General features: G+C 45.5%; 1 protein-coding gene across 1 annotated transcript in view; it reads right to left on the bottom strand.

Moving 5' to 3' along the window:
- The window catches only part of SLC12A3 (solute carrier family 12 member 3), a 231,757-nt gene that overhangs the window by 126,507 nt on the left and 87,178 nt on the right, over nt 1-18,072 (bottom strand). The window contains exons 8-9 of the mRNA XM_086947698.1: nt 12,627-12,757; nt 195-279 (exon numbers count right to left, since the gene is read on the bottom strand). Coding sequence (XP_086803824.1) covers nt 195-279; nt 12,627-12,757 — 216 coding nt within the window. The remainder of the gene's footprint in view (nt 1-194; nt 280-12,626; nt 12,758-18,072) is intronic.

The raw sequence follows: 18,072 nt of genomic DNA, 5'->3' as shown, positions 1-18,072 counted from the left end.
TCCATCCATAAGGCTCGTTCACTCTAGCTTCTCTCTTGCCTTGCCTCTCTTTCCTGATTTCAGTCTCTTGTCTCCTCCCCTATTGGGATGCTTCCATGTATGTATGCCATCGATGTGAATTACTGCTGTTTTACTTTGAATGTTGCAACAAACTCCCCTCTTGCTGTAAATGAATTATGATACACGTTACTTACCAATTGTTGCAGAAATAACAAGGTAGGACACCGTAGTCCAGAAAATAGACATCAAGGTCCCTTTAGGAATAGCAACAGCTGGATCCTGACCGGATAAACAAAATATACCCTGTTAGAAAGCCATACTTTTGCCATAATGCACTGAAAAGGTTCTGTTTTATGATTGGATATCCTCATCAGATTATCATTCTAAATAATCAATCTGAACTAAACTGAGTCAGAACACCGGTATTCACTTGTATGAGGTATTTGCATAAAACATGATAATAAATTGAAGAAAATACTTCACCAAATCTGTCTTGGACACTGAGATTTGAAATTCCCGATTTCCTTTCTCCTTCTTTCCTATAGTTTGTACATATTTAGATTTATGAATCTCTCTTTCACCCGACTTTAAAGTTGCATGAACCTATAGCAACTTAAAAGCTGCTGTACTTTAGAGGGGAAGAAGGGGTTTCTCGCCAGTTTCCCGGAATTATTGTGAATACTGTGATTATTGCCCATAGCTCACAACATTTTTTTCAAGAGGATTTTCTCAATATAATTGTGACATTTACGCACTTTTAAAGTGATTTTTCTTTCAATTAAAATATCAAAAACATCCACCTAGTTTTAGGTTTGTGGGGAAAACAGTTTAAAGTTAACTTATGAAAAAGGCATGTCGATTTTCAGCACCAACTAGCACCTGTGAAGAAATATTGCCAATTTGCGAGAAACAGACACCAACAAGTCTTGTCTTTTTGACCTATTGGCTTTGCCAACGCTTTTTGCTGATGGTTTGCAACATTGGCAAAAAGCAAAATTGTCAATGCTGCGCAGCATCAGTAAAAAAAGACAGAAAAATGTGCAATGGGTGAAAAGACAAAAAAAACCAATAACATAGCCATGACTGGCAGCAACATTGGGGCATAATTACAAGCCCCTATTGCCACAAGAACGCCACTGTATCAGACGTTTCTGTAGTGAGAGGGGCATTGCCTTGTTCACAAGGTGGCGTTAAGACTTGTGAAAAACAGAAAAACGCCATTGCTTGTTTATGTGCAGGAAGGTGTCCTTCCTGCACATAAACAATCATTAACACCTTGGCTTGCGCGGCCGATTTTGCGGAAGTGCGGCACTTCCGCAAAAAACGGGCGGGGCCGCGTCAGCCATTGGCCGACGGCAGCACCGGCGAGGTACGGTTGCCGTCGGCCAATGGCCGATGGCAGCATTGAAGGGGTTAAAATAAAATAATGAGTTGCAACTTCTATGGGTGCTGCATTCTGCAACCCACATAGAAGTTACAAAACACCATTGCTGATTGTTTATGTGTAGGAAGGGTCAACTTCCTGCACATAAACAACATTTCCCTGCAATGCAGGCACCCTTGCACAATGGTGCAAGAGTGCCTGCGTTGGCGCTGGGCAGCTATATTTAGTGCCAGTGCTAAGGGAAAGGCAAGGGTGCACCGTATTTGTGTGAATATGGCGCATCCCTGCGTTTGGAAACTGTCGAAGTGAGGCATTAGCCTTCTTGGCTTAACGCTGCACTCCAACAGTTTCCTAGTAAATATGCCCCCTACGAAAAAAAAATGTAATTACAAAAAAATAATGGCCCACGAGGGATGGGAGAGCAATGGAGAAAAAGGTGGAGGAGCAGGTCAGGGGAAAGCAATGGGTAGCAAATGAGGGAGTGATGAAGGCTCTTGAGACTTGAGGAGAAAAAATAAATACGGTCGGAAAGCCAGGGAGAGGAGCAGAAAGCACTGGACAAGCTTGAGGGTGGGGTGGTGGAGCAACACGGAGGGAGCACAGGGGATCAAAACACATGCACTCTCATGGAGCACCGAAAGAAAAAGTATAAAGTAGTTTCCAAAATGTGAGTAATAAAAGGATACAAGTCAACTAATTAAAATGATGATAAAGAGAGATATGCTCCAGGGGAAGGACAAGTACAAGAAGAGGAGGACAAGTCAATAAGAAGAATAACAAGCATTTACAATGCAACGGTTTCGCCTTTGACAAAGTTAGAGCTATGCAAGCTGGGTATGATAGTGAGAAAAAAAAGAGAAAAAATCATGAACATATATGCTTTAAAATACACACGTTTCCTCTGGTGAATTAAAAGGCACCAGCGCACATCAGTTTTGTTTTTATTTGCTAGAGGGTGTGCCCTCAAGCCTCAATGTAATTCTTCAGCTCGCTTACAGTATTTAACATTTTATGGAATAAAGGTGAGCATATAGGTTGGTCATTTTAGGGGACCCGAGTGAACCTAATATACACAGTATTAAGAAGTTTGAAGACCACTGTTCAAGCGAATTTATAAGGGTCTACTTTGGAACGCACTTTATAAATGTCACCACATAAATATATAGACACATTCATTCCCTAGGAAAAGATATACATAGTTGTAGACATTTAACGGCCATGTCGTGCATGGAAAATAAGAACTACCTGAATAGAAAGGAAGTGGCAAAACTGCCTCTTCCTTGAGTAAATACCAGAAACAACTGAAAGACCAAAAAACACAATGTTCCACCTTTCAATAAAATGCACTAAGGACCTAGAAAACACACAATATCACAACCAACAGACTGTAAAGACAGTGTACAAAAACTGTTATTAGTACAACATGTTTGTACCCAGCTTTGGAGTCTATAATTCTTACACTGGTCAGGTATGAAATATATTGTAACAACGTGTGTGCGAGCAAGAAATATACTAAACGCGTTCACTGAGCACTGCATGAGCTGAAAAAGTTAACCCCCTGCATTCAAAGGAGGTGACAGGAAAAGCTATTTTCTAGCCTTCCTACAAATCGGACAGGTCAGTCACAATACGTAGAAAAAGCCTCCGTCCACAACTGCGACAGGACACTATATATGCAAGGTAAGATCCGTCCTTTTAATTCGTGTGGCACAGCAAAATCTGTGTTCGTGAACAACACCCCGGTTCACCCAGAACACATGACGCATGTGGACAAAATAATGCATCTGTAGGAAAAGTCTCTCTGGCGCCCTAAAATCACTCGTGGGAAAAAGACACTATTCAAATCTGCAGCAAAACTTTAATTTACACACTTGGAGCAGGGTGGCCAACATAAAAGAAGGGCAAGGCACTATTATACGGAGGAAAAACGCCCCTATACAGGGCACTGTGTGCAGGACAAGCCCCCGGGCTGCATGATATGGAGAAAAGGCCCGTCTATCTCTATTATGGTCATACATCTGCAGGACGAGCCCCCACGATCTGCATATATGACAAAGCATTGTCTGTGCTCAAAAGGACTCTCACGGGTTCAAGACATCTGAAACATGACACACTGTGGATGAAAGACACTCGCCTTTGTAGCAGGAGCCTATGGCTGTTAAAACAAGCCAGGTCCTGGGCCGTGCTGTGATTGGCTGACGTCACGGGGTGTCCCGGGCCGGCAGCCAATCAAAGCGCGGCCCGGGAAATGACGTCACTGGGGTGTCCCGGGCCTGCAGCCAATCACAGCGCGGCCCGGGACACATGCCAACAAGGGGCGGGGCTTAAAAAAAGACCCAGAAACGCCCCCGAATCGCGTTTTCTCTGGAAAACGTGATTGACGGCCAATCTCTTCCAATGGCTAGCCTCCATTTATGGAGCTAGCCAATGGAAGAAGGGGCGGTGTCAAGTCCCCACTATAGAGATAACAATAGATTTCGCCTGGGCGGAGCAACTGCTACGCAGTTGCAACGCCAGGCCGAAACCTAAACAAGCTACGCCAATTCAAAATGCTAACCCACCGCCAGAGCTTCCACAAACCCTCCAGACACTCTCCCTCGCTCACTCCCCCAGCATCTGCTAAAACAGTGGAGGACTCTCCATCTCCTACCTAGCCATGTCCTGAAACAGCCGCCACCTCCATATATCACCTTCTCTTCAGGTATTCGGATGGAAACAAGATTTGGTTGATCAACTGATCCCACCCAAGCAACTTGGCTCTCAGCACCTCAATACTCTTCCAAGTGAATAGCAGTATTTTATAAATCTTGTTTGATCAAATTATTTAATCTCTTGCCCTGGACATCCAACACACAAAAGGTGATGGTAGGATACTTGTAAAACGTCTAACCGCTGGCAATCGTTCATTGTAGCACTCCAACCCAGTGTACTTTTGCCTACAATACCACGCCCGCCAGATTAGACCCAGCCATTCACAAATCTTTCTCAACTCTGCTACATTAGGAACAGTCTAGCCAGAACTGCCAAGCCAGATCCTCTACGAACCAGAACACAAGCAATCCAAGACGTTTTTTTTTTACCATTGGGCCTTTTCAATCAGGTGCAGCTTGGTTCCAGTGAGCAAGGAACCCATGTCCGTGCATAGCCTTGGCAAGGGTATGCCCATACGAGGGTCCTATGCTCACCATGCTAAATGTGGCAACCATAGTTTAATTTTAAAACAATAGACTATTTACAATATCTTTACTTTGTTTAGTTTTGTTACTGAGAGCAAATACCCACTTTTTTAGATGCCAAAGTGTTTTTAGTTTTAGGACTTTTATTTTTTTATTTTATCATGCATATTATTGAGTTTGTATGTATTTTATTGTAGTGGTGTCAGAGGGTGAATGCAATAACGAGCCAGTTGATTAAAGAATGGATGCATGAGTGCAAAGAAAGTGACAGAATTAATGTACAATGAATTGAGTGCCTTAACCCATCAATGACACAAAATGCACTTTCATTCATATGCCAGGTCTTTGGCATTGCCAATGCTTATTTAGTTTTACAGTTTTTATACAACGCAGACTTAGCCCAGAGGCATTAGAGCATTTTAAAGGGGCGCAAGAAGTGAGTTTTAGTTAGTAAACATCGCCCAAACAACCTATTACCACCAGGAAAACAGGGAGCTAACTGCTAGTGTGAGCAAGGATAAAAATATCTAACTAAATCAGCAGCAAATAGCCAACAGTGCAAGTAAAATAAAAATGTCGTTAACAAGAATGAATAAAGTCAACACCTGGGACGGAAGCAGCGATCTCAACTTTTACCAAAGCGTATTTTAGATAGGGAGAATTTGAGTTCCTTTTTTAATGGGAACATTCAAAAAGCTTGAGGTGCGCAAGTCGTGTCTCGATGCCCATTGTTTACTAAAGCAAATGGTAAATTTCCTTTCCAAATGGGTGAGTGTTCAAAAGGAGTATGTTGTTGTTTCTAAAAATTTACATAGCTGATAAATGCTGACATTTGAAATGCCACGTACAGACAAGCCAGTCTCCAGCCCACCCCCTTCTCTACGCCAACTTGTAGAAAAGTAAAAGATTCAACCCAGCAACATCTTCCCTAAAGGGCCACCCACAGCCCTCTCCCTGCAGAGGCTGGTACCTGTTGGATAACCACGTTGTCAGGCTGCATGAGGCTGCTGAGGATGGACTCCAGTATTTGCGCCATCATCGGGGGGACGACAGAGCAACGGGAAAATAACAAGTATGTTGAAGATCAGGGGGGTAGCGAAAAGGGTTTTTGTCAGAGGGTAAGGCACTTCTACGAGGAAGAGATAGTTGCCAATCAGTTAGTTAACCCTCTACCTGCCCCACGGATAAAGTTAGTATGCAGTGAAGTGTGGTAAAGTTGCGGTTCCGTTAGGGGTGGGCTTCACGTTGAGAGGCAAATATCAGAAGACTGGGAAGAAACGCCTAGCATGTCAACTAGTAGTGTAGTGGGCAGGAGTAGCGTTCACGGCTGAGTCGCCGAGCCTGTTAGTTATCAGGGAGAGAGTCTGAGGCCGGTGAGGTGCGGTGCCCCGGGGTTGGCCCACACAGTGCGAGACCGGTGAGGTGCGAGCGGCTTAGACGATCTCTTCAAACATTCCACATCGGGTAACCAACGAAGTGCAGAGGCGCTCACAGCCTAAGAAGCCGGCAGTCGTGCAGAGCCAGATAGACGCACATGGGTGCCAGCGAGACTTGACAGAAGCCAGAGCGGCCACACAACAGTATTGCCTCCTTCAGGAGAGGAGGACGCACCGCACGCTTCACGTGCATCGTCGCTCTCGACGCCTCAGAGCCTGGTTAAATCTTTAATCTCTCGCTGCTCGGTACGGAAAACAAAGCTTGTCAGAAAGCTTTCCTGCTACTTCTGTCAAAATGTGCTGCTGCAAGTCTTCGCACACAGTTAAACTAATGTAATTTAAATACTCAAACCCGATTTATAAATCCTGTCAGGCATTTTAGGGTGCACTTTTTGACGGAGAAAATTACCAATCATAAGATTACGTTTGCAGATTAGGTTGGTTTAAACACTAACATTTTACCTCTATCAGCTTCAGTAACTATTTAGAACAAGCCTGGCCAATGACAAATCCTCCTGTTGTCGTTTTTCCCCCTCTCGGAACGCAGATAAGCTCCAGACGGCAACAAGTCAGGTCCCGGGCCGGCAGCCAATCACAGCGCGGCCCGGGAAATGATGTCACGGGGGTGTCCCGAGCCGGCAGCCAATCACAGCGCGGCCCGGGACAAAGGGGCGGGACTTAAAAAAAGCCAGAGAAAGGCCCCCGAATCGCGTTTTCCAAGAGAAAGCGTGATTGACAGCCTCTGTCTCCCAATGGCTAGCCTCCATTTATGGAGCTAGCCAATGGGAAACAGAGGCGGTCCGAACATCCATACTGTTGACAAAAGTTTTCGATCTGGGAGGGGCACTGCGTGCCCTCGCCAGGTCGAAACCTAAAAAGCAAAGCAAGTATGAGTGACAATAAAGCCAACCAAGAGTAAGTAGTGGGTGGGCTCTAAGCCCCCTGTAAGTTGTTGGGATGTTCACAAAAAGTGTTTAGACTAGACCTAAAAGAGGAAACTACAAATAAAGCAATAATTTGGCTTTATGTGAAACTTTGCATGCATGATAAAAACTTTACTTCTAACAATCAAGGGACAGGGGAAGATCAAATTGCCACACATCCTCCTAAGAAAATGCAGCTATCATAAATAAGTGCAGCAGCTGTAGGAAGAATGCAGAATTGCTACCTCAGAACAAACAGATTGAAGTCAAATTTGGACGTTCACAGAATTCCTGTACAAGTTCGAAGGAAGGGGAAGGTCATCCTTAGGGTCAGGGAAGAGGAAGCCTTACATATTTGTATCATGCTTCATCATCAGCAACCTCTCCCCATCCTGGTACAACAGTGCCACCAGGGCGACTCGACCTCCTTGAAGCAGGGTGGCTTTCTCAGATAAAAAAACTAATGGATAAGAACAGGATCCAGATCAGTGAGGTAAACATTATGTGTGTGAGGCAAAAATGCACTCTGCATTCTACCCACAGCTCTGCCCTTATTTCTGATAGCTGATAAAAACTTTACACACCTCAAGGGCAGACTTTGCTATACAGTTAAAAATATCCTACCGATATTCTGAGGCGGCTTCTCCATTTGGATGGAGGAGCATCACCCCTCCCCCGCTGCACGCATGGCAAAAGTGAAAAATGAAAAGGTAATAAAATGACTTTATTACCATTTTATTTTTTCCTCTGCCAGTCCAAGCTGAGTGTGAGGGCGGGGCAATTGGTGCTGATTGGCAGCAGGACCGAGTTATGGCTAGCTTCACCAGTTTAAAGTGCGCATGGCACTTTGGCCGGCCTGCTTGCGATGGCCAGCCTGACATGCGCACTTTAAACCTCTCCAATCCAGCTGTGTTAGCCATGAGTGGAGCAGCAGGCTCAGGCCCCCAGTGCCTCAAAGAGCACTGAGCCAGCTTGCTCCAACCAATTAGCATGAGAGCAACGTCTTGATTGGTTAGGGGAGCTCGTTCGGACAACTGGAGTAGAATACCAGGACCAGAGGAGGTGCAGCCAGTTGGTAAGTAAGTATTGAGTTTTTCTTTTAAAATACTTAAGCTATATACACAGTAATTAAACAACTGACATGCATTACATTAACATTTTAAATTTAAACTTATTAACTTTAAAACGGTAATGTAATGCATGTCAGTGTTAAATTTACTGTTTATTGCATGCAAGTCTTTTTTTTTATTTTGCTAGAGTCGGCAGTCTGCACTTTTTTGACCCATTGATAAGCACTTTGAGAAACTCGCACTACCTTCAGCTTCTACTCCAGAGCTCTCTGTTGCTGCTCGTTATTAACACTGTTTATAACGAGCCACGATTAAGAGATTTGGCACGGTGCCTAAAGGCATTCCTGGCTTCTCTCGCTGCCAGTTCGCTTGCCTCAATCAATCAATCAGTCATTTGTATAGCGCACTAATCACCCATGAGGGTGTCAAGGCGCTGAGGGGAGAAGGGGTGCAGCTACAGCTCGAACAGCCAGGTCTTGAGACGTCTCCTGAAAGTCAGCAGGTCCTGGGTCTGTCGCAGGTGGGTGGGGAGGGTGTTCCATGTCTTGGAGGCGAGGTAGGAGAATGATCCGCCACCAAAGTTTGTCCTGTTGATGCATGGGACATTGGCGAGGTCAGCTCTCTTGGAATGCTCCTTGGCCACGTCCAGCACACGGCCTAACTTCCTAATTTTAGGGGACTTCAATGTCCATATAGAAGATAGCAATGACAAACTAGCTACAGAACTGATCCAAGATCTGGCAGTCCATCAACTGCACTTACAGAATCCCCTCCCCACCCATAACCGGGGGCACCTGCTCGATCCCATCTTTTGCAACTTTCCTGACCTCGTGGCTGGGTCACCTATCCCTGTGCCATGGTCTGACCACCTGCTCATCCCCTTTAGCTGGCGTATTCAGTCCAAGCCGCCTCAAATCCAAGCACCTGGCAGACCATCCCGCCCCTGGGCGAAACTAGACTATGACAAATGGAGTCAAGCTCTTGAGGACACTAGCCCACATCTCAGCTCGAATCCTTATTTAGCAGACATTGAGTTCTCATCCTGGGACACTAAGTCTCTGGATATAGCTCTCCCCAAAAAACCTCATCGGAAACTGCGGAAAAAGGCTACATCGCCATGGTTTACCCAGGAGATACGCCTCCTAAAGAAAATTTGTAAGAGAGCAGAAAGAGTATGGAGGAAAGACTTCGATCCCAACAGTAAAATTAATTATAGACGGACGATCCTCAATTACAAAAAGGCTTTAAAAAACGCGCAAATCTCCTTCTTCAATGAAAAAATCAGCGAGGCAGCTTGTTCGTCGAGAGAGACGTTTCTCATCGCGAAAAAACTACTAAAGACGCCAATACCCCCAGCTGCACACAACCCTACAAACGAACACTGCAACGAGTTAGCCACTTTTTTTGACTCAAAAATACAAAACATTCTTCAACACCTTCCCTCCCTTCTTCCTGCGGATCCCTTCCTCCCTCTCTCTCTACAGCGCCAGAACAGGGATACTGAGTTAAGCAAGTTTCATCTAATCAATGAGGAAACCCTTGGACCCATTCTACAATCCCTCAAAAGTGGATCTCCGCACGACCCAGCTCCAGTGAGACACCTGAAACAGGTTGCCCCTATCATCTTAGCACCAATGGCCAACCTATTAAACGCTTCCATCGAATCCGGAACGGTCCCCACAAGCTGGAAGAAGGCGGTGGTGAAAGCCCTTATAAAAAAACCAAACCTTGACCCGGACATCCTGGCTAACTTCAGGCCGATATCTCTCCTCCCTGGCATTAGCAAGTTGGCTGAAAAATACATCAACTCCCAGCTTTCTAATTACCTGGAGTCCAACGAGCTGCTTAAAACATCCCAGACCGGTTTCCGTCCGGGCCAGGGCACATAAACGGCGATGGTGGCGGTTGTCGAAGAAGCCAAGAAGATCATTGACGCAGGAGGATCAGTGGCAGTGATCCTCCTGGACCTCAGCGCAGCATTCGACACCGTCAACCATAGCATCCTGGCTCAGCGACTGGAAAACCTTGGCATTTATGGGACCGCCCTTGACTGGCTTAAATCCTTCCTCCTCAACCGTTCCTTTCAGGTGGCGGAGGGAGACTGCATCTCCAGGGAAACCCCGATACATTGCGGAGTGCCGCAGGGCTCTTCATTGAGCCCTACACTCTACAACGTGTACATGGCACCTCTGGAACAAATTGTTGTCCCGTATGGCATTAAACTCCTGACCTACGCAGACGACACTCAGTTGGTCGTCTCCCTCAGCCAGTCAGATAACCCCACCATTGATCTGTACTCCTGCCTGGGGGATATAGTCAGCTGGATGAACGACTCCCACTTAAAGCTCAATGGGGACAAAACTGAGCTAATGGTATTGGGCAACCAGTCCCACTTCCGCCCGGAGTCTCTATGGCCCCCTAGCATGGACCCCCCGCCAACCCCCAAAACTGATATTTAAAGCTTGGGGATCTGGCTGGATCACAATCTAACCCTCAATACCCAGGCCAGAAAAACTGCGGGTACATGCTTTGGTCTATTACACTCTACCCGCAAGATCCTCCCCCTGCTTCCTTTTCAGTCAAAAAAACTACTTATACAGGGTCTTATACTGTCGAGACTAGACAACGGCAACGCCTTATACCTCGGTTCACCAAAAAAAGTCATCTCCAGGTTACAGGTGGTGCAAAACGCGGCCGCCCGAATCCTCACGGGCACAAAAAATCGTTGTTCCACCAAACCTGCAATCAGAGAACTCCATTGGCTTCCGGTGGAGCAGAGGGTGCAGTTTAAGGCCATGTGCCTAACTCACAGAATCCTTCACGGAAAGGCCCCTCCCGTTCTCAAAGATCTCGTGATGCCCTATATCACAAACAGAACCCTCCGTTCCTCCAACGCCCATCTCACCCAAATACCCAGGATTAAGAGAACACGCTCTGGAGGTCGGCGGTTCTCCTATCAGGCGTCCAGGATGTGGAATACTCTCCCACCGGACCTTCGTGCCCAACCTAATCTCCTGTCTTCCGCAAATCCTTGAAGACATGGCTGTTCCCCTGACCTCTCCCTGCCTCCGCCTGACTCGACCACAGGATTTCAGTCAGCGCTGGGACGCTCACGGGCAGCCATGCGCTCTACAAATCCCATTCCAATTCCAATTCCAATTCCAGCTGAGCGAAGCTCGCAGTTCGGAGTGTAGAAGGTGAGTCGTTTGTTGAGGTATACTGGTCCGGTGTTGTGGAGTGCTTTGTGAGCGTGGGTGAGGAGTTTGAAGGTGATCCTCTTATTGACTGGGAGCCAGTTCAGGTCTCTCAGGTGAGCTGTGATGTGGATGCGGCGGGGGATGTCAAGGATGAGGTGTGAGGAGGCGTTCTGTATGCGTTGTAGTCTTTTCTGGAGTTTGGCCGTTGTTCCTGCATAGAGGGAGTTGCCGTAGTCCAGTCTGCTGCTGACGAGGGTCTGGGTGACTGTCCTTCTGGTTCCAGTGGGGATCCATCTGTAGATCTTGCAAAGCATGCGGAGGGTGTTGAAGCAGGAGGAGGAGACGGAGTTGACCTGTTGGGTCATGGAAAGCGATGAGTCCAGGATGAACCCCAGGTTGCGTGCATGGTCAGTTGGTGTAGGTGTGGCTCCCAGTGCGGTCGGCCACCAGGAGTCGTCCCAGGCAGAGGGGGTGGGGCCGAGAATGAGGACCTCTGTCTTGTCCGAGTTCCATTTCAGTTGTCGCCAGCTTCCATTGCTGATAAGACATGGTTTACTAATATTTAGCACTTCCAGAAAGATTATGGGCTGGTGATGGGGTACCCTCTCCCCTAACCTCACGGTTCACCTTGCCGGATTAAGAGGGAGGCGGACCAACAGTATATCGACGACGGAGCATTTTTTGGCCTTCAAAGTACAGGCTGTAGGAGATTAGTCATTTGACAATATGCCCAATTTTAAGTGGACAGTCTGGTGACTTTTTTATGCTGTCAATCACTACCAGGTAACACCTGGTAGTGAGGAACAGTAAAATTGAAAAATGACCCCTAGAGATATCTCCCTTGGTGTCAAGCCATTAGTTTTACTTATCTTTTTTCGGGTAACTCTAGCTTCGGGAGTTTGTTAATGAAAAATGTAAAACTATGTTAAAGTTCACTGGACGGTTGTCCAAGATCCTGGCAATGTTAAGAAATGTCAGTTGGGCTGGTGGGTATCTCTAGATTTGGGGGAGGGGCAATGATTTACGCTGTCACCCTGATGAATATTATCTGCCTCCCCTACTCTAAATCAGGTTCATTGTTTCAATCCTTTCTTATGTTTTGATTTTACCAATAAACAACAAGCATAGAGAGACATCCGTGTCTCAAGCACACAAAAAAATATAAAACTTTCCAGGTGAGATTATTTTAAATTTTCATGTTCCTTTCTTAACAACTTTTCCTGTGCTCATCTTCAGAAACATAACTTGCCTAGAGCACACAACATCATCAAACAGTATGACCAATAAAGAAAAATCATACAGTAACATTTCAGAAAAGATCTGGAAATATTTGAAGAACTGCACTTTTTTATATTTTGGGAAAGAATTATCTCAAGAGAGAATAGTGATGGGTAAAGGGTAAGGGGCACTGCAGCACCAAGCAAGAAATGTCAAGCTTACCCTCAAGTCCCCTGATATGTTTGCTCCCGCCAAGATGCCTGTAGCGGATGGAAAAAATATTGAGAACATTCCAAAGAAGGTGCCTTCCTCCCCTCGCCATTTTGGCACAAAGTTCTCTGCAAATATAGAAGCTGGAAAGACAAAAAGAGTTTGCTATTAGCGTAAAAAGAGCCTCCAATCCCTGAAAACAGAATTGAAAGTCCTGTGCACCAGACTGTAAGGAGCAGTACAGAGTTAAATAAAATATTAGCTGAGGCTACACACAGCAGCGGTCCCTTCATTAAGGCGGAGCAGCGTCACTCCACCAGGAAACTAAATGATAATAATACCATGTTATAATTATTTTATTTTTCACTACTGCCTCTGAAGGTGCAGGGCGGGGCTGGTCTGCTACAGCGCAGGGGGAGGAGTGGTGGGCACTTTCTAAGTGCACATGACAGGTTAGCCGGCCATCTTGGGCCGGCCAAGCAGTCATGCGCACTTGGCATTTATCCACCCAGTTGTAATGCACAGCCTGGGTGGAGAACATGCACGGCATGCCACTCTGTGTCTGAGGGACGAACCCAAGCGCCCAGACCAATCACAATGCCGCTGCCATGCTGGTGACAGCAGCATCGTGATAGGCTAGGGGAGTCTGGAAGCCTGGTTGCTTCCTATTTCCTGCGTAAACCAAAGTGGACGGAGTCCGGCAGGTAATTGCATTTTTCTTTTAATTTTTTTAACTCCCCTCCTCCCCATCACTACTGCCCAGTAGCAGCAGCTACTGGCTACACACAGAAATTGGAGCAAAGCACAACTGCTACGTCAGGGCAAATAATGGCCTGCGGTCAACGTACATGCAAATATGTCCATGATCAGAGTTATATACTGGTCCAGTGCAAATTTAAATAACGCCAGTGCAGAGAGCACCAATAATGCAATTGGCTTCAACACAAAAGGCAGACATTGAGTTATTTGCTGCAAAAGCAAACTACAAAAATAGAACTGGTGGAATTAGTTACTCTTCCATTCATGGTGTGAAATCACAGATGGGATGTAATCATTAGGACTGGACCCGCAGGGAAATTACATTGCTTAATGGAAGAACCCCTCTTTACTGAGAGTTACAAGATGAAAGTCCTCCCAATGTGATCTGGCCTCAGACCGTGACCGTACTTGTCTGTTTATGTTCACCATTGCTACAAATGGTGACATGTAATTTCAATTAGGTTGCAAACCAGGCCAATTTTGTACTCTATGATCGAACATATGCTCATCTTTATGAATGTGCACTGTTTTTTGGAGGCTTTAGTTTTAAGTAAAATTAGGGGTCATTTGCACCTGATTTACCCTGTTCGTTTAGTGCTGTTTGTCTCACTTTTTGTTCTAAGATTGGCCCTAAAAATTGAATTTTTTCTCCTACTTTATTCATGGACAACATTAATACTGTCATTATTATGCTTAGGAACAGTTTTTGTGGTGTCTCTTCAGATGGCTCCAGCTGATTGTCACAAACAGCACTGTATACAATACTGCACAGAGTGGGTTTCGAATTAGTGCTTGCTCGGGATTGGATGACTTGCATGTCAATCTCTGTTCCCTGCTCTTTATTGCATGTCTTTCCTCCCAATTCTGTATTTGGCTGATCCTTGGAGCACATCTTGTTTGTCTTCGCTTTTGATTGGACAGGGATTATCTTCCACTACTGATGTGCTGGAACTGGAACGTTTTTTAAAATGTAATTTATTCTGTAGCACTCCCTGTGTGTGCATGTATTGCTCTTCAGCGCCAGCCCCTGCCTTTACACACCAGATGCCGGACGGCAGCCTTGGTGTCGCCCTGGATGTTAACCAGCTATGCTTTCCTGTGTCCCTTTATTCATATTTTCTCCGTTCCTCACCGCCCCTCTCCAACTCCATGGTGGTAGACTCCATTTACTTTGCCAATACTGGATGCTTTGAAAAATTGCCAGCACTGGGAAAGTCAACAGCAGAAACTAGGCATGTTTACAATATTAAAAGCATTGTTTTTGTATACTTTCACGATGGATGCTGAGGTGTAAGACACTTGTGTGACATCATCGTTTTGCATCGTGCAAACAAGCACTGGCAAGGCCAATAACGGGTCTTGCCTATGTGAGATCTATTGACTTTGCCAATTTTTTTAGCCATGTTGCACAGCAGCACAGCTGCAGCATAACATGGCTGACAGTAAGGGGGAAAGAAATCGCTATAATGCGGCCAGCGTTGACCGAGTCATAGCGCTTTTATTTTTTCATTTCAGCCATACAGCCCAGCAGCCAGCACTGATGTATCGCATGGCTAAAAAACATTGACAAAGCCAATATATCTCGCATTGATGAGACCAATTGGCTTCGACTTTGCTTGTGTGGGTGCCGACAGGAATAGGAAAGATCCAAATGTGCATTATGTATTCAGCGGCAAAGCCGAGCCTCTGTCAGGGGTTTTGCTCCCAGGCGTGGTAAAGTAGAATATGGCGGATCTCTCCTTTCAATACACTAGAAAGGGATGGGACTGCAGCTCATCTTGCTCTGTTGAACACAGGATGGGGACCCCATTCAGACTACTGCTTAGCCAGCTGGATCTTGTTCAAACAGGTCAGCGGAAATGCAAGAGTAACCTCTCTGCTTCATCGTGGAGTTTGTGGCTCCAATCGAGTCACATACGAACCTCATTTACACAGGCCTGCACGGTGGTCAGCGAATGGAGTGGCAAAAGCAGCACAGCCAGTGGTCCCTTGCCAACAATACTGGAATGGCAGAATGGGAAAATGCCATTTACAACGTGGTCGTTACATCGCGATGCCATTACATCGCGGTTTTTAGAACGCAGGTCGTTACAACGACTTGCGCTGGATGGCGCTCTAGGACCAGGAATAGTGTAATTTACTATCCAACATCTTCCCTACTGTATGTAGACTGGAGTTGGAATAGTAAATTATACTACTCCTAAGTCCAGCGCCCTCCAACGCAAGTTTTTGTAACGACTTGCGTTGTAAAAATCGCAATGTAATGTCATGCGATGTATTAGCATGTGTTGTAATGTCATACAACCGGCACAATGACATGACCCACAGTAACACTCAAGCGGACACCTATAATGCTCTCATACCAGTGCGAAGCAGGCCGCGTGATATATGGGGGCCATATCGAGCATACTTGAACAACATGACGAATATTGAAGACGCAGACAATAATCAGAACGCAACAGACTCAGAGCAAGGGGTACTTATTGCAAGTGATGAATGAACGGCACGAGGAATGCCACTTATTAAAGGAATTGTCACTGCTTGTCAAAGGATATGGAAGCATTTTGCCCTCAGGGTTGGAGCGGTTGGTGGTGGTTGTTCAGTGTAAAATAAAAGTCACCTACAACGATAATGAAAAAACAATCTACGGGCTGCCTAGACATCATGTATAATTCAGACTTAATTTTCGCTCCTGTCTTCACCTAAATGGATATGTATTTCCCCGCCTTACGTAAATGACTACTACTTGTTAAATGTTGTAACTGGTGATTTTAGATATCACAATGTATGATGGTGTACAACATGATAAATTAAGATTATTTTTTTAAAGCAGCATAGCAGGGGCTATTATTTAGTGCCAACATGCTTGGTTACCTATGTTATGAACACTTATGCTTTTAAGGGTTTATATGTATTTCCAATGGTTTTAATTAAATTGTGCAAATAAAATCTTTTGACCATGGCCTGGCTGCAGAAAGTGGTCACTCAGAAGGCGATTGGGGAGTTTCAAGCATCCAGAGCTAAGCGGTACGAAACTGGTGAGCATGCAGGTAGAGCCCTAGCACTACGTTTAAGACAGGAAAAGTCTGAAAATGTAATCACCAGCTGAAGGCGGTAAGGAGTATACTGAGGCCAAGGAAATTTTACAAGTGTTTAGAAACTTTTATCATAGATTGTATGATGAGGAAGAGCAGGATGGAGGTCAGGGGGAAGAATGTGGGGATAATGGCCCGCGGTTAGATGACTAAGCAAGAGAGGAACTGGATAAGAATATAACTGAGTTGGACGTTCGGCCGCAATACAGGCACTAGCCTCGGTAAAGGCGTCACCAGACGGAATCCCCTTGGAGGTCTACAAATGTATTGAATCAGGGATCAACCCGCTTCTAGTGGATCTCTTTAATGGGATACTGTGTTCAGGGGTGATTCCGGACTCGTGGAGAGAAACCAATATAATAATATTCCACAAGAAGGGGAAACCAAGCGTGAACCCAGGATCGTATCGACCAATATCTTTGATTAATACGGACACCAAGCTGTACTCTAAGATCTGGGCTAGAAGATTGGGCAGGATCATTGGCGGTCTTGTCTCACCCTGGCAGCATGGGTTTGTTCCTGGGCCTGGAACGACGGATCATACAAGGAGGGCTATAGCTTTGTTTGATGCCCATGCTGCCACGGTGGGGGGAGATGGCCATGATCCTGCTCGACGCAGAGAAGGCTTTCGACCGTTTGGTTTGGAGCTTTCTCTGGGGTATCTTGGTAGGGAGAGGTTTTGGGGTTAAAACCATCAGAACCCTCAAGGCTATGTATTCAGACCCTGTAGCAAGAGTGACGGTCATGGGTGAGAAGTCTGAATTAATTACTATAAAGAGAGGAACGCGCCAAGGGTGCCCCTGCTCCCCGATCCTTTTCTCTCTTTATATTAGCCCTTTCATCCAGGAAATATTAGGATGTCCCAGGACTAGGCCTGTGGTCTTTAATGGCTACGAAAATAAAATACTGGCTTACGCGGATGATCTCGCGGTTTTTACGACTGATCCTCAGCAGGCGATGTCTGTATTGGCCAAACTCGCAAAGCGATTCGGTCATCGATCTGGGTACTTACTAAACGAAGCAAAAACTCAGATAATCTGCACTAAAAATATAATTAAATCAGACTCTAGATTTGTGGATGCAGCTACTTATCTAGGTGTGAAAATTAATGCCTCAGTAGATAAAATAGTAGAAGAAAATTATATCCCGCTTATCAATTCTACAGAGGCTGAGCTGAGAAGAATAGACGTGCTACATCTATCTTTGATAGAGAGGGTGAACGCATTAAAAATGACGATGTTTCCCAAGATATTGTACCTCTTTCGGGCCATACCATTATTTCTCGAGGAGAAAATAATTAAAAAGTTGGAATCTGTCTTCATCAGATTTATCTGGCAGTATGGGAAGGTCAGGCGTTCTACAAATCTGTTGTCACTTCCTAGGGAAAAGGGCGGACTGGCCTTACCAAATTTAAGATTATATCACTGGTCCTGTGTTCTAACTCAAATGTCGGTTCTTTTCCATTCTGAGACGAGCACTGGTGATGCAAGCATTGATGTTCAGACACCTCCATCTATTTTCGAGTTGTTGTTAGGTAGAAAGGCTCTAGGCTTATTGTTATGTGAAGTTGACCGGAGATTTTATAAGAAGGCTAGATTCAAGGT

The sequence above is a fragment of the Lissotriton vulgaris genome, chromosome 12 (assembly GCF_964263255.1).
Source record: "Lissotriton vulgaris chromosome 12, aLisVul1.2, whole genome shotgun sequence".
NCBI lineage: Eukaryota > Metazoa > Chordata > Amphibia > Caudata > Salamandridae > Lissotriton > Lissotriton vulgaris.
The sequence above is the reverse complement of the archived record's forward strand: the minus strand, read 5'-3'. Positions and strand labels throughout refer to the sequence as shown.